Source organism: Bradysia coprophila, unplaced genomic scaffold (assembly GCF_014529535.1).
Source record: "Bradysia coprophila strain Holo2 unplaced genomic scaffold, BU_Bcop_v1 contig_476, whole genome shotgun sequence".
Taxonomy (NCBI): Eukaryota; Metazoa; Arthropoda; class Insecta; order Diptera; family Sciaridae; genus Bradysia; species Bradysia coprophila.
The window spans coordinates 579695-602079 of record NW_023503727.1 but is presented as its reverse complement, the minus strand read 5'-3'; the positions used below and the strand labels follow the sequence as shown (position 1 = coordinate 602079).

At 37.5% G+C, this 22385-nt stretch overlaps 2 protein-coding genes across 5 annotated transcripts; one reads left to right on the top strand and one right to left on the bottom strand.

Annotated features, from left to right (window-relative positions):
- Positions 1-402: 402 nt before the first annotated feature.
- LOC119082605 (transcription factor E2F5) lies at positions 403-2163 on the bottom strand. Its single transcript, XM_037192167.1, has 6 exons — positions 1884-2163; positions 1528-1637; positions 1332-1439; positions 1105-1264; positions 639-1005; positions 403-566 (listed from the first exon to the last, which is right to left on the bottom strand). The coding sequence occupies exons 1-6, from the start codon at positions 2010-2012 to the stop codon at positions 472-474; spliced, it is 969 nt and encodes a 322-aa protein (XP_037048062.1). The 5' UTR covers positions 2013-2163; the 3' UTR covers positions 403-471.
- Positions 2164-5383: 3220 nt separating this feature from the next.
- On the top strand, positions 5384-17724 carry LOC119082600 (immunoglobulin domain and leucine-rich repeat-containing protein 2). 4 transcript variants are annotated; one of them, XM_037192155.1, is made up of 8 exons: positions 5384-5590; positions 5669-5836; positions 13706-15760; positions 15857-15982; positions 16048-16201; positions 16290-16430; positions 16495-16714; positions 16781-17724. In XM_037192155.1, exons 3-8 carry the CDS (start codon positions 13782-13784, stop codon positions 17617-17619), a joined length of 3459 nt encoding a protein of 1152 aa, XP_037048050.1. In that variant the 5' UTR covers positions 5384-5590; positions 5669-5836; positions 13706-13781; the 3' UTR covers positions 17620-17724. The 4 variants fall into 4 exon arrangements, with proteins under 4 accessions (XP_037048050.1, XP_037048052.1, XP_037048051.1 ...); XM_037192157.1 differs by having other exon boundaries at positions 5384-5836; positions 16781-17160; positions 17473-17724; XM_037192156.1 differs by having other exon boundaries at positions 5384-5832.
- Positions 17725-22385: the final 4661 nt, after the last annotated feature.

Sequence of the window (22385 nt, the reverse complement as noted above, 5' to 3'; positions counted from 1 at the left end):
GATTGTCCTACTACTGGCGTCGACATTATTTTTTCAAATTTTGCTCGGACCTCCTACTGGCGTTCACATAATTCCTTGAATTTGAACACATTTATTGCACGAAACCCTTCTTTGATCCAATATCAATCCGCAGATACAGCAAGTATTCCCGATTATATAGTTACAAAGGGTTCAGTGCTATAATTCGGAATGCTCGTCGGTGCAGCACAGGAGTCTCAGATCTCTAAATTTTCTAATTTGATTTCACATCTCGCTCCAACGGGGAGAAATGAAGGTCAGACACCGACAATTCTTGAGATTCTAAGACATAACGTTCTAAGCGCCCGATGATGGCTTCTGATTTTCACCGGTCTCGCGTGTAGTGTCCACGAATTCAGATCAAAGTTAAACGAACCGGCCGCGTATAAGAAATATTTTCTTTAATAAACAAACTCGAATGTGTCTTAGTCAGCTATACAATGAACGGTAAAATTACAATTGATCCTCATACAAGTCAGCCAGTCCTTCGTCTTTTCTCAGCACGGATATATAGTAAGGTGGTGGGCTAATACGAAACAGTCCGCCGGCTAAAAAATGTCAAATGTTAGGCAATGCGAGAGCAAACAAAACAAGCGACTCCAGTCAAACCTTCAACTTACTTTCATTGGAGATGTACAGCGGCTGGTCCAAGTTCCGTTTGAACCGTTTCTCACTCGTGTTGAACAGAATTTTCGCCAATTCGTTTCGCTCTTTCGTGTCCGGACTTTCATCCCGTGCCGGACGTTCTTTCTCGTTATTGTTTGCATTGCGCAGTGATTTTCGCTTTCGTGATGCTGTTTTCGATCCGACTGAACCGTCATCCGATACAGATTCCACAGACGATTCATCGGCGCGATTCTCGGAGTCAAGTTCTGGTATGACGGCCAGTGGATCGTAATTCGGTTGCTTTGGTTCGTTTAACACCAGTTTCACTTCGATCGACCGACAATCGGATTGAATTTGTAAATTGCCTTGGAATTGGGGGACCTGTTGAGCGGAATTTTTGAGTGTTAGTGTTGAAGGCAAGGACGACACTGTTGGTTGGATGGGCGTGTTGGAACATCCAAGGAAAATAAGACTACTCACCCGGATGAATGACGATTTGTACAAGTCATAGTTCCGCACAGTCAGCACCAAATCGTTGCCGAAACATTGGATCAGATCGTCCCATGTGACGTAAGAGTAATATGTAAATTTTGGATCGGTTTGCATGCAATGTAAATTGAATTCTAACAGTCGACAGTTTCTGTAATTTCATTCCAAAAAAATCAAAATTAGAAAATTCGGCAATCAGTCGTGCGTGTCACACTAACTTGTCCAAATCAGCTTCCTTCCGCTTCAAGGTGTCCAATTCCTTTTCCAACGATTGCACTTGATTGGAAATTTCTTCCGGTGTTGATGTTGCTTCTCTCTGAAATCCTCTGCAAACGAAAAACAAATGTTTAGAGCGACGAATGACACAAATAACAGCACTCGCAGATAAGAGCACCACGAACGAAGTTACATTACCTCCATTGTATGCTGTTTTTGCTTTTCTTCTCGATGAGACCAATGCCCTCCAGAACATTTGTTATGTCGTAGATTCTACGTTTCTGCTTCACATTCAACACATCCGCCGCCTGGTCCACAAAATCAGAATTTATTACCAAATATTCAGTAGGATCATAAAGAGCGGCAAAATAATATTTGATTTTTCAAGATGACGCGCCATTAAAAATAGTTAGGTGGAATCGCACACCAAAGCGCCAATATTCAAATTTACATATTTTATCATTATTTCCATTCCGGTGTACGATTCCGACATATTCCACGTTCACAAAACATTGGCTCAATGCCGAAAGTGTCCAAACTTCACCAACACTTACGTATTTTAAATCTAAGACTCCATTTGATGTTTTTTGTAGAATTTGTACAAACTTTCGCGTTAATATCCCCAATGATTTGTCCGTACGCTTCGCGTCGCCAGAACTATCAACGACAAAATCTGCCAACATGTTTCTAGTTGTTGTTTGGTTTTAATTCGTCGTCAATGGATGGAAAACCACTCGGTGTGAAGCAAATATTTCGTTTTATTAGATTTATTTTTCAACAGTGCCGCCATCAAATATAGTTAGCCATCAAACAAAATAGGTGTTGTCCGATGAATGACTTTTTGAAGTTGACAGTTTTCTGTATGTAGGTCACACCCAGGCGAAAAAATTCGGAATTTTACGATTTGTGGTAAGCGTACTAAACTCACCCATCGAGAGGCGCTGTTTTAATCAAATTTTCTGTAAAAATTGAATTAAAAATTGACGCAAATGATGTGAGAACTGACATTTAATTGCATTACAACGCCCTGTGACTGTAAATTAGGGGCGAGGTCAGAGTATATAGAATACAAAGGAAAGTATAGCGGGGTATGTACACAATCAGGAAACTTTTTTCAACGTTTTAATGGTTCCATACAATGAGATAATAGTGGGATAGAGAGGAATTACGTAGACGAAATCGTGAAGCAAAAGTAAACTCTGTGTAATATACACTTGAGACACACACACACTTACACATTCCAATTATTTTTGACAAGTCGGTGAAACTGTTGCAGACTTTTCGAAATCAACTTTGACCACTTGAAACGATAGCTGCTACTATCAATTACACATAAACAGTTCACTACCTAATTACACACATTTTCTGACAAATTTTATAAATTTTAAAAAGAAATGTCCCGAAATTTTAATATTGACGATGCTAACATTTTTATTATGCGTGACTACTGACCGTGAAAGTTTATAAATTCAGCCAACTGATTGAATTCTCCGATCTTCAAGATTTCTAATAAAAAAAAACATTCGATCGAAAAGGAGAAAAAATCACAAAATTAGTTCAATTTTGGGGACAATGAGAGATTGTTTACATGAAATAAAAATTTCAGTTCGATTAATATTTAATTTTCAAAGAAAGAAATGCTTTAAACCAATTTCGAAGAAAGAGTGAAAATACAAATTTTCTTCGCGCCTATATTTCAAAATAAGTACGAAAATACGTAAGAACCATAAATTTAAGGTACTCACACACACACTTGAATATTTCGTATTTGCTTCACCGCTTGAACAAAATATTTACATAGAAGGCCTGTCTATCCCACTATTATGTCATTGGTTCCATATTTATGGACGCGTAAAATGGAGCACTGATTTCGAAACCTTCTGATCACTTTGATACAGTTCCAAAATTTCAAAATAACAATTGCGACAAAGTTAAACGAGAAAATATAAGAACGAGAAAGTTACATTCAATTGCGTTACAGGGTGATCCTATTGTGAGCCACGTTACAATTTTTTCTTTCTCTCTTTCTATTTATATTCTCTACAATTGTTAAATGAAACAAAACATGCGTCAGCCACGTCACACATTAGATTTTCATTTAGTTTTAATAAGAATGGAGAATGAAGGAATGAAGAAAGTGAAAGAATGAAAGAGAAAAAATGTTCTTGAGGTTGATAGAATCACCCTACAACCGACTGCAACAGTAAATTAGAAGATCGCTCGGAGTGATTTTGGAACTTTCCAGACATATTTTCCAGAGGTGGAATAAGGCAACGAGCAAAAAACATCAAAACAGTGATCTGGTGAAAGAAATATTACTTCCACGTGGGTTTATATGACATGCCCAAATACGGCTTCGGAAATTCCTTTGTCAAAAATGTTTCGTTCTTTTCACTGTAGCGAAAATTTTTCTTTTCGAAGTCCTGTAAGTGGCACAAAATGTTGGAAGAAAGGCAGTTAGACACAAATTTTCCAGTGGCGCCACCACGAACTCAGAAGAAAACTTCCTTTATGGAAATATGAACAATATCCACTGAATCGTTGAAGTTTGAGTGGGAGCTTCCTTCACTGAACCTGTTGAATGTAAAGCAAAGAGTGCACGAAACGACATTGAAATTCATCCACAAGCTCAAATTTGGTGTCCTACCCAGTTATCTGTGCAATATGGCTACATTCAACAGTGATATCCATCACTTCCCAACGAGGTCAAACGGCAACTTCTGGTTCACTTGCAAAAGGAGCGCGAAGGCACGTAATTCTGTTTTCCATAAAGGGCTCATTGAATTCAAATCATTGCCGAGTGAAGTGAGGAACGAAGCGAATAGTGGAACTTTTAAGAGTAAATTGAGAAGGTTTTTAAAGGACGTCAGCATAAATTTGTGATTTTTATTTATTCGGAGACGAAAGTTGGTTATAAATTGATTTGAAGTATGACTTGTGCTGTATTGTAGTCCTTTTTCTGTGAATTTGTAAATTGTATTTATAATAGCTAGTTGCTAAATAAATGATTATCTTATCTTATCTTATAGGTGTGTCAAAGGATATTAATAAAACAAATGAAAGTAAAGCAAATCCCCAAATAAAATACTGAAGTGAATGCAAATCTTTAGCAAATCACGAAAAAAAAATCGGAAACCAAAGTTTCTGGTAAATTTAAGTGCAACGTCGTCTTTGGCTTCTTTAAGCGCTATAGAATTGAGAGGATGTAATTAAATGCTATATGCTTACCACTCACAAGAAATTAAAAACACGCTTTGGTTCTAGTTTCCATGACGGAAATGTCGTAACCATTTGACAGTTTGTTAGGAATTTTTCTGTATAAAATCGCGATCGCAGTCAATGAAAAATGGAACCGAAACACTTTTTCAACTTCCTGTGTAGCAGGCATTAGAAAAATATATTCAAACCATGTGTTTTAGCGGATTTGCATTACCTGAAGCAAGGTTCTGAAAGAACAGGTTCAGACACTTTCGAGTTGATCACGAAGGCGGTGTGATCAAAATTTTCCTGTAGCGCCAACTAGGTTTGGAAAATTTTATATGACGATTTCAACTAACAATATACATGTCTGAATTGTCAAGATTTGTGTTTCGCCCGCCTTCGTAGGTGTCTTAACCTGTTCTTTCCAAAGTATATAAACACTGAAGGTACCGCAGATCCGCAAAGACACGCGGATACCTACTTTCGAGTGAGTATAATTTTCATAATATTGGACACAAGTAAAATCGAGTATAATTCACTTTGTTAGGTTGCATCTCAATACTCAACTCAGAAAATCTTATACTGAGCGATACAGTTCTGACAACATTATTACGCCAAACCTCACAGATGCAACATTATAAAACTTATATTCACCCGATATATTTACCCGAAAGTCGGGATCCGTATTTCTTGCTATTCCCTGAGGGTCTGCGGTACCTTCAGTGTTTATATACTTTGGTTCTTTCAAAACCTTGACCTGAAGTGCCTTTAGTATATACATACTGCAAAACATGACCTAGAATGACATTACCGTCTGACTTTTTCGTCTGGGACCCATGCATCTAGTATTACTCTCAAAACAATATGTCGTCGCGGACATTCTTGTCGTTCTTGTCTTAAAATAAACGGAATAATTAGAAATGTCTTGAGCGTTTAAAGGAGAAATTTTAACTGCCCGATGTATTGTTGATTAAATAAAGTTCAATTAAATTGTGAAATCCTAAAGTTCGTAGAGTGTCAATCGATTTTTTTTTTGTCGAAAGAAACCATTCGCAGAAGTGTTAGTGTCGAAAAATAAAGAAAGATAAAAAGTGACATTGAATGTGAAACGAAATCTGTTTTTTTTCTTTTCGTATAGCTTGCACACAATAATTAAATTTTCTGGCGTATACACGAAATAATGTAATTGGCCACTTGAAACGATGATAAGGAATCAAGATCTGAACGGAAAAAATGTTTTCTTGTACGTGCCAATACAATGAAGACACTACGACGGAATTTGAGGAAAGAAATTTTTCATAGTTTCGTAAGTACCTAACGCAAAGCAAAAAAAAAATAAATTTTTCCAATTTTTGTCTAAATTTAAACATGGAAATGGATGCGGTCAACTGTTTAATTATTCAATTTGCCGATGGTAATTTTATGGATATTCGATTATCCAATAGTTTCAATTACGATGGTGATAAAAGAGAAAGTAGTTTTTTGTCTCATTCCTTTGTATCGCAGTCTTTGCAGTGCATCAGACTGAATTTTGTTCAAATTGATTTTTTTTTTTAAATTGAATCGCGAGCACCTGTTTTTCTGTAGCCCAGGCAACCTTTTCGTAATTATAAATCCCAAAAGTATCACAATGAAATATGAAAAAAGTCTTGCCCTGTTTGACCTGCATCCTCATCGATTATAAATATATTGATTTGATGCATCGATCAGAACTTGCCTGAACATTTTTATTGGACTCTGGGGACCACTCCTAGGGAAACACGAGCAACGAGTAGATCGACCACATGGCCACATCACATTCCAACTAATTCATTGAACACCCATCAGAATTCTTTGTCATAACCGTTTTTATCTTCTGGTAATATAATTTCATTGACGTCACTTGAGACATCCGAGAAACGATGGATATTTCTTCTTTTATTATTATATCTGCAATTATATCACTAACGAGAAGATTTCAACGTCTCTGTATCGATACACGACCTGCATATCTATAGATGTGTTGTCATGGTATACTCACAAAGATTGTGTCGTTGTTTTGTGTTGAATAATAAATTTGAGACTGTGCTAAACAGCTAAACTTGGCATCTTCATGCGAAATATCGATCAAGGTTTACCGAACGCACTCGACCATGATTATGATATGGTTGAAGTTCATAATGTTCACAATGCATTGCAAATATGGATGCAACATGTCTTCATAACACTTCTCAGCTGATTTGTCTAGTTTGTTTGTATGTACAGAGTAGAACGTACAGATGAAGGGACAGAGAAAGTACGGCGAAAGTGTCGAAGGTACGAGTGAGGTACTTAGCGAAATACACAATCAGAACACTTTTTTCAACATTTTAGTCGTGCTAGCCTTCCGAAGAGTTCCTCATTTTGTTCTTAGTACTTCAGCAGGTCAGCTAACAGTTACTTTGTGAAACCTTCCCGTTACAAGAGAGTGAAAGAGTGGATTGATCTATCATAGAGTTCAATTTTATTCAGAATGCCCGGGAAGAAGTCCCCCCCGGACGACTTTAACTTTCAAATGGTCATAACTCGGAAAGTTAAGAGTATTTTTGAAAACAATGTTCTAGCAGGATGTAGAGCGTTAAAAACTCTACAAAACTGCCAAAGAAACCGATGGTCCAAAAGGTGTGTCTGTCGAGGTTTTCTAACATCGAAAGTTCGACATTTTGGTTTTTGACTTTTATTTCCTGAGAGACAAATTATTATCTTTAGCTTTTGGCATGAGGTTGTAGAGGAGGTCGAGTACTACCAGTACACTAGGCATTGTCCCGGTCGGCGATCCATCCGAAACCACTTTTTCAACATTTTTGAATGGACTTTTTAAGTGTACCCACGTCGCCCACGAAGCCATTGCAGACAATGTAACCGGCAGGGCCTAATATTTGAGAACAGCTTTTGAGAATATTGAGATTTTTGAGAATATTTGAGAATATTGAGAATATTTGAGAATATTGAGAATATTTGAGAATATTTGAGAATTTTGAGAATATTTGAGAATATTTGAGAATTTTGAGAATTTTGAGAATATTGAGAATTAATTCTCGAACTAGGTAAAAAATAATGTGTCATATCCGAACTTCGGTTTATTCTCATTAAAAAGTTTAGAGCAACATGGATCCGATGAAATCGTCGCTACGGAATTCATTAAGAATTTATTAGGGTAAAAATTAAAAAGCCTTTGACAGTGTATGGCACAGGGGTCTTCATCACAAAATGTCTTGAATTCCCTTTGTATCTCATTAAAATTGAGCAATTCTTCCTCTCCCAGCGCTACTTTTATGTGTGTTATGTGTGAACGACCACAAGTCTAAAATTTTCATAGCTTTGGCTGGCGTTCCAGAAGGTAGTGTATTGAGACCCACTCTGTACAACATCTTCCAGGGCCTAATATTTATTCTCAAATATTATCAATATTCTTTTTATTTTTAGATAGGCGAAAAAAAGACTGCTGAAATTGCACAGCCAGTAAAAAATCGATCTTTTTATAAACAAAAATTACAATAAATAAAAATCGTCCACTCTATTCCTTCCCAATGTTCCAAGAACACATGCTGCGTTTCCTCTTTGAATAGCAATTGAAATTCTTTGCGATCAACGATCCTAATTTCGCAACAAATTTTTTGTTTCTGGACCCATGCAACCTAAAGATTCAAAAGCAAGCGGGGTGAATAAGTAATTTTCTTTAAGTTTTCTATAATGATTAAGTATCACACACTGTCACATCCCATAAAAGAGATTTACCATGACTCCACGGAATTAGAGTCATTCCATCAGGTCTTTACTGTCATCTCTAGAAATTCCTGGTGACTGTAACAATGTTGGAACATCTGCAGCAGAAAAAGCATAAGAATCATGTCGCGGCGTTATCCCTGTCTTAACCTTGCATGATAAGCCATGCAAACCGTCCTTTTTAACTAACTCAGCACAGACACACCTATACTCCTCGCATAATTGGGATCCTAAACGTAGACCAACCGCAATCCTCGCAGCATTGTTATCTAATAGCAAACCTAGCTGACTCGACGGGGCAACTTGCAGCCACTTTGAAGACTCTTTAGTAGATGACGCAAGCAATCATCCACCTTCCTCTCATCATCACTACCTGGAACACATTCACTAGGAATCGAACTTACTAATCCCAAAACACTATCATCGACCACCTTAATATCAAACCTACTCAAAATATCATCAGACAGACTGGACGTCGAATACACAGACGACAGATACACAGGAAGTGCCAATTCCTCAACTTTCAGAATACCTAATTCACCTTGAGCAAACGGCAGGGTAGCCTGATCCCAAGAAAAATCGAACAGCCTAACATTAGCAATCGCCTCAAGCTTCGAACGAAAAACTTCATCTACCTCCTTCAAATAAGCATTCATAGAAAATGCCTTAGAAGTATGCAACAAATAGTTAAACCTACAGCTTCCTAAAGATTTCCTAAAAACGCACAAAGCCGGATGGACATCCGTCAACTTCAAACTCTCGCACATCACATCACCTTTATTTCTTCAATCTTAGAAGAACCCATCCTCTCTAACTCTCAATATTGTTAAATATTCTCAAATAATAATCTTCAAATGAAAAATAAATGTATTAAATTTTAGTGGAAGCAGGTTCGTGATTCATGAATGCTTTAAAAAAAATCCCGATTTTAATACCAAAATGCATGATGATCGTTTCTAACTGCTGGATTAGAGATGAGCGGGAAGTGATTCTTTTACTCTGTACCCCTGGGCCAGTTAGGGAAAATGTATAGTCAATATTTATTTCTGATATCGGGGAGAACACGTGAGTAACTGATGCCCGCTATCTTCTAATCTCGATAACGCTGTGGTGAATCGCGGTAGGGCGGTTTCCGGTCTGACTAAATAATAAACTATGAATCGACAGACCAATTTTTAATCGCGCAAAACAGCGGTAGAAGAGTGTGGGCATCAGTTATTCACGTGTTCTCCTCGATATCAGAAATAGATACCGGCCCTGAATTTTCCGAACTGGCCCAGGGGTATTAAAATCGGGATTTTTTTAAAGCATTCATGAAGCACGAACCTGAATCTACTACTGAATCTACAGTTTTTTTTTCATTTCAAGATTTTGACAATATTTGAGAATATTGAGAATATTTGAGATTATTTGAGATTATTGAGAATATTTGAGAATATTTGAGAATATTTGAGAATATTGAGAATTTGAGAATTTATTCTCAAATATTAGGCCCTGGTAACCGGTGTTGCTGAGTCGAGGTAACCTTGGCCAGTAAGTGCACATAATATTCCATAACAGTAGCTGAACTCTTTTACAAAATATCTGGGATCTCGACGTAGCACATTATATTGACACGGTATACCACGAAGTTCAACCTTTTGTAAAAATATCGAAAAATGTGTATTTGCAACGAAATCGACTTCTTACTACTGTTCGTGGGTCAAATAACTAATTATAACGATTATTTGTTGTTTTTCTCACAAATTTCACTTTCTCAGATTTTGTAGTACAAAATGTGCTACACCGAATTCTTAAATATTTTGTATAAAAAGTTCAGCTACTGTTATGGAATATTATGTGCACTTACTGGCCAAGGTTACCTCGACTCAGCAACACCGGTTACAGTGTCTGCACTGGCTTCGTGGGCGACGTGGGTACACTTAAAAAGTCCATTCATTAATGTTGAAAAAGTGGTTTCGGATGGATCGCCGACCGGGACAATGCCTAGTGTACTGGTAGTACTCGACCTCCTCTACAACCTCATGCCAAAAGCTAAAGTTAATAATTTGTCTCTCAGGAAATAAAAGTCAAAAACCAAAATGTCGAACTTTCGATGTTAGAAAACCTCGACAGACACACCTTTTGGACCATCGGTTTCTTTGGCAGTTTTGTAGAGTTTTTAACGCTCTACATCCTGCTAGAACATTGTTTTCAAAAATACTCTTAACTTTCCGAGTTATGACCATTTGAAAGTTAAAGTCGTCCGGGGGGACTTCTTCCCGGACACCTTCGGATCCATCAACCATATGCCTGGACTTAGTTTTCAATGAGCTACGTTTTCCGCACACAGGCTATCGCGGCCCTTAAAATTCTCAAAATTCGATACGCCCTACTGAGGGTACTTTCATGTGACCATTTTTGTGATGGCACTAATCGTTTGAGCTGAGCTGACACAAACATTTTTGAAGTTTCTTTGAAGTTTGTAACACAAATATTTGTGTAACCACAAACACTCAGGCTGACATAGTTTTTGCTGTAGTTCCAGTAAATATTCAGAATGGCTGATGAAATGGCATGAATTCCCCACAGTAAAACAAATCGCTTCTTCGTTTCATTTAGGATTTAGTAAAAGGATGAATTTCATACGGTTGAACAAATCGCTTCTTCAATGATTTTTCGATGCATTAACCTGTTACGGACGGCTATTCATCTGTTATCTACAACGACGACAACAGTAAATGATTAGCTATGACTAATGCATTCTTATGTAGCAAAACTTTTGTTTGAACAAATGATGTAGAAGATTTTGCAAAAATCTCTTGAGAAAATTCGATAATTGGAAGTCACAGATTCGATCGTTTTATTAGTGATATGCTCGCTGTCTGTCACAGGTTAAAAGGCTATTGGGATTTCATTCTTTTACGAAATGTATTGCAAAATCGTGTTACCCAACCATAAGGAATTATTTCTTATACGAAATGCATCGAAGAGCGATTTGTTCAACCATAGGAAGTCATCCCTCTGCGAAATGCATCAGAAAGTCATTTTGTTTAACCATACGAGACTCATACTTTTACGAAATTTATCAAAAAAATCGTTTAATTCACTAGGCCCCCGGGAAATGCACAGCAGGGCCGTAGCTAGATTTTCAGGGCGGGCTCAAGCCCTTAGATTGAAACTTTATAAAAGCTTTACGTTTATTGTGCAGAAGTAGATGTTAAAACGATTGTCGTAATTTATTTTACTATTTTTGTTTGTGTTTACTAAAACAAGATTGTGTAAAGTATTAGTTAGTTGTGACAACGCGAGCGGAGCGAGCGAATTTTTTTCAGTAATAATGATAGAGACAATTTCAATTTTCATTTGATTTCTTTTGAACATAACATCGGTAGCCAGGATGACCATTTGATGCCGACTTTGCTATTGCAACAACGCCCTTTCATTTTTTTAAAATTTAAGAAATGGCCATCCCCTCAAGAAAGACTCAAAGAATTGACTACAAAAAAAATTAGATTTCGAAAACGTACTGCCTTTTTAAAATCCATGCTTGTATGTTAAATGTAGTTCAAAATTATAAATAAGAAGAATGATGTCTTTTAGTATAACTTTTGAAGTCACTGCTTCATAAAAAAAAATTTACTTCCAGCCAAAAGTTGTACTCTTCTCGACTCTTCTTTGAACTTTGTTAAGGGTTGAAGAAACTAAGGAAACACAAAATTCTCTGAATAGCTTCGATTTGTTCCAAACAAGAAACTACAGGCTGATCTAAAATTTTTACTTTTTGTCAGTGATCTTGAAGTCAGAAAGCTGAGGAAATATTTTAAATCAAGAACATGAAATTTTTGAGAAAAAATTTCCAAAAATCTTCTAGCGGTGCAACAGCCGTCTCAACTTGTCTATGAAAACCGCTGCCATGATCCGATATCTTTAGAAGCTTATCAGGTTTTAGTAGTTCAAGAACGAATGCTTTTTTTATGAGAAAGCAAATCGTACAGAAAAGCTGTTCAATGTCATTAACAAAGTCATGTAGCTACACTGGAAGTTACTTGTTGACGACCATTTAAAATTCAAAATGCGAAAAATGTAGCTACTGAGCCAAGTGAACGCTGAACATCTTTTATGACCTTCAGCTTTCAGCGTAGATCAGACCTAAAGCATTAATTTTTGACCTGAATTTACCCGATTCCGAGCCCTCAAACCTTGATCAGGATTTAGATGAACAAAAGTACTTGATGACTCAAAAATGAAAAATTTCAAAAATTTCGTGTTTAAACAACTAAACAAGTTTTTGTCTCAACACGTCCATCAAAGGTAATTCGGGATTAGAATAGCCAAAGGTTGAAGGAAAAAACGCTTTGAGCATCTTGAATGTTTTTCATACAGCGTCCTGCATTAAAACTCAAAATTGTTTTAAGTCTCTACTATGTAAATAGCCGCGCAGCGAGACTTTTTTTTATGAACTTAGAAGATATACACAGCAAATGAACAAACAGAATTAGGTTGATAAATACATAAGGCATATGAGAGACATCAACTTCAATCGATATGTCTTTAAGTTAACAGAATTTCCAGATGAACTCTAGAAGTTCCAGGGTGGGCTCGCAAGATTTCAGGGCGGGCTCAGCCCGCCTAAGTCCATTAGTAGCTACGGCCCTGATGCACAGTTCAAATGCGTCATTACTTTATCGACATGAGCGTAAAAATCATTTCCCGGGGGATTAGTGAAGTAACTGTACGTAACTTTTGTACGTATGCAACCACCACACTTGGCAAAATAAATAGTTTCAAACCTACAATTACTCAACCATTAGCTAATGCTGAGTTTCCTCTTACCAAACAAGTACTCCGAGTAAGAGACAAAATCGAATTTTTTCAATTTTTCCTTTGTTTTTTTGACAGCTCGCTCTCTCACGGCTCTCTCACGGAGTACTTTTTGTTGAGTGGAATGGACACTAAATTCATGTCATTTCGTCAGCGATTTTAAACATACATTGGAACTACAAAAGAAATGTTTTCGCTAAAATATTTATGCTGAAACTGAACCTCGAACCTCCTCGAACCGAACCAAATAAAAATGTTGTGTCACCACAAAATATTCGTGCTGGCACAAATATTTACTGAAACTGATCCAAACAGACATTTTCTGTCAGGACAAATATTTGTTATTACAAACGCCGTGGTTACAACGAAAAAACTGAACGAACTTCAAAAATGTTGCGCTGGCACCGGCTGGCACAAAAATTGTCGACACAAAGATGGTCACTATCTTAAACTGGAGGCTTATCTAACCCCGAGTCTAACCCACATTGATGATTGGCTTGACTCTTGATAATGTTGAATCGAAAGTATTGACCGCCCAATTCCATGATTCTGTCGACAAAAATACAACGAAAAAAAAGTCTAATGCGCCGCAATTCTCTAAATCATTTTCCCGATAAATTCTTTTCAGACTGCGACATGTATTTAACGAATTTGTTCAATGAATGGATGACTGCTGCTCGCTATAAATCTAATTTACAAATATCATGGCGTTATTCGGCATTCGTGCCACTTTGATAATAACAATAATTTACATTCGATTAATTCGGGGTCAATATCAGGCCGACCATAGTGATATTATTCGGAATGGTTGTTCAGCGACACCGGTCGACGATAATGTTGATGAGAAGAAATTGTTTTGCAATGGCGTTTCAATCCAATGGCTGATCAGTAACAATATTTTCGACACGGACACCATTTACAATGACATTTATATGGAACACTTGCAAACGACCGCAAGCGATGGAGCGTTTTTCCACGTGAAAAATGAAAATTCCACGGAATATTTGACCTGGATCAAAAGTGACATCAAGACAATTCACGTGGACGCCTTACTGATCGGGAAACGTTTCTATAAATTAAAATATTTAAATCTGAGTGAGAACACCATCCAAGACATTCGGCACGAGCACTTTGTCAAATGCAAATCGCTAAAGATGCTCGATTTGTCGTACAATAACTTAACCGTATTCCGGCCGAATGTATTCAACGACATTGCCACATTAACAACGCTAAATATAAGCAACAATCACCTCAAGTCAATTGTAGCTGATGGTAGAAGTGTTTTTCATAGTCTAGTGAACTTAGTCGAGTTGGACTTGTCGCATAATTACATTGACGATCTGCCTCATCGCGTCTTCAATGGACTCACCGAATTGAAGTATCTATCACTGGCACACAATCGCTTGAATTTGATTCCATTTCAAATATTCAAAGTATTAACGAACATCGAAGTGTTGGATCTGTCGCACAATCGACTGGTTCTGTTTTCCGACAATTTTTTCATGTCCAACAAGAAGCTGCAAGTGCTGCTACTGAACAACAATATCATCGAACGTCTATCGACAAATGCGCTGTTCGGTTTGAGGGGGCTGCACACACTGGACCTTTCGTCAAATGAGCTGATCACCATCGATCGGAATGCATTTGACAATTTGCCGTTGCTACAGTTGAATCTGAGCGGCAATCCGTTTGCAACCATTTCCTCAACCACATTTAGTACCTTGACGCAATTGCGTCGGCTGGATCTTAGCCGAAATAATTTGAGCTACCTACCAAATGGAATATTTGCTAGTCAACATGCGTTAAACGAACTGATTATTGAAGATACCGCCCTGGAGAAGCTGAGCAATTGGATCTCACGAAAAGACAAAACCATCGATAAGACTGTACTGATCAATTTAACAGTGTGCATCATACGAAACAATCGACATTTGCAGACCATCGATTCCACTACATTCCGCAATGTGCCGGCGCTTGAACATTTGGACTTATCCAACAACAATCTGCTACAATTACCCCGGGAAATCGGCGAATTGCACAATTTGTTGACATTGAACATCAGCGGCAATAAGTTGGTATCTGTACCGCATCAGATAGCATCGCTGACCAATCTGAAGCAGTTAGATCTCATCGGCAACGATTTCAGTTGTGACTGTCACATGTTCTGGATGGTTGGCTACCTGGAAGACATAGCAAAGACGAACAACAATCTATCGCTGAACATGCAACTGTCGAAACTGAAGTGCCGAAATGGCTATCCCGGCGAAATGTTGCGTGTGTTACAACATTTGCACTGCATCAAACCGGTGATCATTCAATACACCGAAAGTACAATGCATCAGTTGCGCAGCGATGCAATATTGGAATGTTCATTTTCCGGCAATCCTGCACCGGACATCATTTGGGTGACACCGTCGAATGTTATACTGAACCATCATGCCGATCCGGATGCACGTCCGATTCTTTACGATAAACTGTCCGAGAATAGTCTGAAGCATGGCCAAAAAATTGAATTTCAAAAACTTACTGGGAACAGTGCCAATTTTTCTGCAGCGGCAAGGGCTGCCGGCGTTTCACTGTTGGATAATGGATCACTGATTGTGCATAATATATCGCGAAAAGACAGCGGCCTGTACACTTGTTATGGCTACAATATTATGGGAAATTCAACGGGCAATATAAGGTGAGTTGACTACTGCGTTCCTCACTGGCAGGACTGGTTTTCCATAAATTTTTCCACTTTGTTAAACTCTGCAACAATTTTCATTCTCTTCATCAGACTCTACATCGATCCAATTGTTTTCTATCGTGTCAAAATCTGGAGCATTGTGACTGGCATTGTTTGTGCGACTGCATTTTTACTACTGACTCTAATCGTTCAGGCGATCGGGCGATGTTTCGATTCGTAAGTGTTGGAATCCAAATTTCCTTCAACTTTCTTTTCGCAGATTTTTGGTTTTCCATTAACAGACTGGGCATCATGGACCACTTCCGCAAGAACTGCTGTACGTGTTGCATTCGCGAGAAATCACCTCGCGCCAAACAAATCTATTCGATGTTGGACAGCATCGAACACTACAAAAGTCAACAGTTGGAGAAGCTGCGGGAGAACTACACACAACAGGTAAAAATGGGTGCGAAGAGTTGGAGGCATCGTTCTTGTTCGTCTTCACAATTACGATGGCATTGACGAACTCTCTCATCAATTTAAGGTCCATCGAATCAAGGAAAATTGTGCACAACAAGTGGAGTGGATTCAAAACAGTTATTCCAGTCAAGCTAAGCATCTGAAAGACATTAGGGATATTGGTACATCGCATCTGACTTCATTGAAGGAACAGTACTGTGACCAGGTAAATTAGCGCAAAATGACACAAAGCCGGTGGTTGTATTGAAGACACTTTTGTCCATTTATAGCTGAAACGAGTACGCGAATACTCAACCGGACAATTGAATTGGGTACGGGAGAATTATGTGTTTCAGCGCAACAAGATACGCAAGTTCAGTGCGCATCAAGTGCTTCGCATTCGAGAGGGCTACAAATACCAACAGCAAACCCTGAACAAGGTCTTGGAGAATCTCCCGAGCTTTTATTTTGAAAATTGTCGCGGCAAAACGGAGGATGAAATCAACCAAGGTATGTGAAACCAAACCACTGATCCGAGAACACGATCCCCAATTTTCACCTTTTTGCTTCCGCCAGAATTTGAAGTCTACTTAAAGTCCAAAATGGCTGGCCTGAACGAAACGCAACTGAAGAACTTGGAGAATAAACTGAAACATCTGGAAACGTTCTCCGCGAAGAGTGTGAATGAAAGCAAGGCGTCCGTATACTACACACCGACCGACTACACACTGAGTCCGCACACATCACCGATTCACATCAACTACATGAACGAGAAACCGGAAAGCTTTCCCGACATTGCCGGTTTCCGGTTGAGCTTCGAACCGGATCGTCTAGTTGGTGGCGGTAAAATGTTGAATAATTTAGAGAATAGTTGCGCGTTAAATACTTACGACGTAGTGGATGTGAACCAAAGTGGTGATGATTATGATGACGAAGATGGCGCCAAAGCGATCAAGGTAAATATGTTCAATGACATGTCACGTTCAGCTTTGTGTGACCGTCACGAATGCGATAAGCTTTTGATGAATGATGTTACCGTTGCGCTTAAATCGGGACGGGGCAAACGTAAACGTTATAACAACGACTACTACTATTCGGTTGAAAGTGTATTCGATGCTAAATCATTGTTTAATCACAATATTCACCAACACAATCATTGTACGGAGGAAGAGCCATCCAGCGTTGCTACGCTTGACATTGTGGATGTTGTTGACGATGACACAGGGATAACTAATTTAACTAAAAATATTTGTGATAATCCATTGCAGGCTAGTACCAGCTTGCCAGAAATTCAATTGAATGGCAGGACAGGTGAAAAGATGCATGGTAAGCATGTCTTATTGGCTATTCAAAATACTGATAATCATAATAAACTAAACGAAATGGGTGATGTTAGTGAAATTACAAAACTGTAGGGCTTTCTAATTCTGATAAACAATTTTCGGTTGATAAAAGACGAAAATTCACAAAAACAAAAATGTTTTCAGTTCTAATCTTAGTTGAAATTTTGAATTTGTTCAGAAAATATATTAAATAAAGAGAAACAGTTAAGAAAAAATCAAAAACATTCGAGCCGCTTGGCGTTTTTATTGAATTCCACTCGGTGTCGAAAATCGAATTAGGAACGAGCAGTACTCGGCTTCGCCTCGGATCAACAAAATTTGCACGAACACTCTACTTTTCATCATTTTATCCGGAACGATTCATTACGGTTTTACGAGGGGGAAACTACTCTGGTAAGTGATTACACGCCCTCGAAGGAATTGTCGGAGCATCCGGTAATTAATAGGAATTGAAGGAAATACTAGAAATTGAAGGAAGTACAAGGAATTGACTGAGAATACGAGAAATTGAACGTAAATGAAAAAAAAGCATCTGTAGTGGACGGTTGATTGTACTCACTTCGTTCGGGCTACAACCCGCGAAATTGTCTAAAATATACCGTCAAGAGTGATATCGCCAAATCTTCAGGTGATTTTTTTTAACTTTGGGAACAAGCGGTCTCCGATTTTAATGAGTGATAGCTCGTTGGATTCGTCTTTCAATTCTAGGAAACACGTATCTTTCACTTTTTCTAAAACAAACTTGTTTTTTGTGAAAAGCGTTCAAAAGTGAAGATATGTCAGGAGTTTGGAAAACCGTTCGCTCCCACTTGATCATATTGTTTTTCCAAACTCCTATCACGTACAGGGCGGCATGTGACTTACTTTTCTCACTAATTCTGACTTTTTTTAAAGAAGCGATAGTGACTTACTTTTTTTTTTGTTTTTTTACTTTTCTAACTATTTCGGAAAAAGTATTGAAAATCGGAACCATTTCTTGTTCCAACTAAATATTTATTACACAAAGACATCACAAAATTTGCCTGCGGCGCAAAGATGTACGTAGTAAGGTAACTGACTGAAAGTTGACCTAGTGGAAAAGTGATCTTAAGTTTTCCGTGTAAATTTGTATGAAGAAAAAATTATCGGTCAACTCAACATTCAATAAACCGTGATATGTCCTATGACTTTTGTATAGATAGGACAACTCATGATTCAATGTGTTTGAGATTTGTCAAATTAGGTCAACTTTCAGTCAGTTACCTTATATGAAAATTTTCCGATTTTCCTACGTATTAGGGCAACTCAGTTTTAGGTATATGTCGTCAGCGCCTCCACCTTTTTGGGCTGGGGTTTTCGTTGCTGATTATTATGAGCTAGGTTTTGTGCTTTCGAATGATGCTACCCAAAAGTTTTGTGCTGCTCAGGCACCCGAGCACAACACTACTTTCTGGTCAAAACATGTCACTTTGTATGGGAGACCCCTAATATATCAACTTTACCCAAAATACAATTCCAGTACTGTAATGTACACATTATGTGCTGACGATATCACCCCACCACTAGTTTAGTGCTGCCACCTGTGCCCAGCACAAAACTACTTTCTGGTCGAAACATGTCACTTTGCATGCATGATAGACCCCTCACAATTCTCAGAGTTTGTCTTGCATGCAACAGAATTCTTGCACAATAGCCTGAGTCCATTGTGCATGTAGCAAGAGGCTTGAGTCCATTGCGCATGTAACAAGAGGCTTGCACAATAGTCAGAGTTCATTGTGCATGCATCTCGATGCTTGCACAATAGTCAGAATCCATTGTACATGTAACAAAATGCTTGCAGAATACTTTTTTGGAAATATTTAAATTTTAAATCAAGTTTTTGAGTAAAATACCTTACTTGGCATTGCCAAGTTGGCAATGAAATAAATGGTGTAAATGGCAATTCTTGTGTGTTTACCAACCTCGGCTACGATTCGATCGCCAAAATCCGCACAAGCAGTGCCATTTCCAGCATTTGTTCCATTGGTAAGTAATGTACTATTTGAATCAAGCGAAGGTAAACAATTTTGAAGGACTAGTCACACTTGTTTTTAGCAATCTTTCAGTTTGATGAGGTAAGCGAGAAATAACTTCGATATTTTATTTTTCCCATAAACAATTCTAAATTTTTGATCACCTTCCTTTACTGTCCTTTATGGTACATTCAGATATTATCGATTTAATAAAAGTGTCTGTTTAAACATGTGCCGTTGAGTTTTAAGTATTATGGAGTTATTTTGATAACTCATCGTCTCGTAGATATATTTGCTCTAAAAAAACGTTTGTAAAAATAAAGTTGCATTTTGTGAGTCATGTCAGTTTAAGGGACAAATACAAGTAATCAGATAACAATAAGTTCTTAGTCAAATCGTCAAAACTAAGTTTATTATTATTTTCTGATCTCCCAATCACACTTTGTGATAAAGAAAAAGGCTTTGTCTCAATAAAGTAACCAATAAATCATAATCGAATTTCGTGCTTCTTTTTCAAGATTTTTAAACCTCCCGCCTGCTGCTAACAAGCGCTAAAGTGTACTTTACTCTTTCTTAGTAGAAAGCAAAAGTGTGTGCTTGAAATTCACGTTTTAGGGCCGGTTTTTGTTCACTATTCGGTCACTTTTTATAAATCAATCGATAGTGAGAATACCAACTATTTTCGGAAAATTTGATCACTTTTTCACTATTTTCTGAAGAAAAATCACATGCCGCCCTGCACGTAGCAAATATTGGTCCGAATGGAAAACTAATTACTGTTCCGGAGTCCTGAGGTCATTTGATATACGCAAACATTTTATTAGACTAAAATCCTCCGAGAAAAATTTGATAATTTTTCTCTTGATAATACTAACACTGGATCTGATATATTCGTGGCATGGCCACGCGTTTTTGTATTGATAACGTAAAAGAATAGTTGACGATAAAAAATGACTGCCATAGTACCGTTCCAGATTCTGTTCCAGCTGTAGAGCCCCCGGAAAGAAGGTAAGATCTGCATTTTGGCACCAACTTTTTTTCCAACACTTCTGTGGGCTTGCAGTACAAAAGTACTGGGTTCATTTATATGTGGAACGATAGTGGGTGAGGCCAGCTACAACACCCCATACTCAGTTTCGTGTAACATCGAGGCTGCAGAGAAGGCGGACTCTCCGAACATTCATTACATTTTTAGTCGTAACTCTCGTGGATCTACTCGCACCAAGCGGTGCGTACACTCTATCTGTAGGTCTTTCCAAGGCCGACATTCGTACAACATTACAACAATTTAAAAACATTTTTTCTTGAGTTATTGTCGAAAAACTGTTTTCGGTACTCTCTGACATGTCTTCACTTTTGAACGATTTTCACAGAAAACAAATTTTTTTTAGAAAAAGTGAAAGATACGTGTTTCTTAGAATTGAAAGACGAATCCAACGAGCTATCACTCATTAAAATCGGAGACCGCTTGTTCCCCAATCACCTGAAGATTTGGCGATATCACTCTTAACAACAGATAGTGGAAATTTTTGCGAACTCGGTGCGTGTTTCTGTTTTTTGGAAGTCAATATTTAAGCGTTGTTCGCGGAAAAGAAGATAAGTTGTTTAAACAAGTGAAACGGTAGCCGTTTATTTGGACACGTTTTACATCGAAAATATTACAACAACAATTAGATGCAGGGGGTAAAGTAAAATGGAGTTTAAAGGTCTGTTAATAGACGTGTTTACGACAACAAAAATTGACTCACAATTTTGTTTCTCCGTAATAGACTGAGAGCCTGTTGGCATATGTATTTTTATTTCATAGAACACATCGAAAAAACACATCGAAAAACACCGAAAATGTACATTGACATTGTAAAAAATGTTAATTGGAATTTTTAATTTGAGTTTAAAAAGTCGCTTCAATTTTCAAAAATTCTCGCGCTTGAAAAAAATACCAATTTTATGAGTTACCTTACACGGTGAGCTAAATTTTATTCGACCTCTCGTGGACATGAAATAATTTTAGTGGTTTTGGGAGAGGCAGGGCCTATTTTAAGGAATTTAATTTCCAAAAATTTTCAAAATTTCACAAAAATTCTTAAAATTATTTTGTTTTCTGTTAGATCTCATTCCAAAGTAAGCTCAAAGAGATGAAAAACAACTAAAAATGCAGTAAAAACAACATTTACGATGCAATCTGTTGTGTTTTTAGATAAAATGACGAAAAGTGATAAAAATTTAAGAATTTTTGGAAATTTAATTTCCTTAAAATAGGCCCTGGTAGAGGGCGGCACCTTTATCAGAATGAAATCCAAACTCATCCTTCGACCTTTGTTAACCCCTTAAATTATGTAAAATAACTAAGAATACTTTATAAGAGAAAATTAAAGTAATCCACATATGATACAGCCTTTAAAATTCACATCGACCTAGTTGAATGACTTTTCTTCATAAAAGATGTTTTTTGGTAGTCATGAATGCCATGATTGGTATAGCTGTAAAGCTTAGACCTCAGACTAAACAAGTCACCAGTAGGGTCCAAACAGTCGAAGCTTCCCACTGGTTCCAAAAAAACGAAAAATCGATCTAAAAATAATTTTCCTATCGAAATATTTTCTTGTTATTCTTACTCGTGGTGCCACTAAAAACATTTCATGTCCACGAGAATTCGAATAATTTTTTTTTTGAAGATTACTGAGCTCAGTAATAGAAATAATAAAAGGGGATGTTTTATTTGTTGACAGTTTGTAAAAGTTTGTAAACTTCAAGAATATTCATTGATCATTTCCGGATTTGCTCAACTATTGTTGAATCATTGTTTCCACAGCCCGAAATTGCGCAGTATTTTACATTCAACAAGAT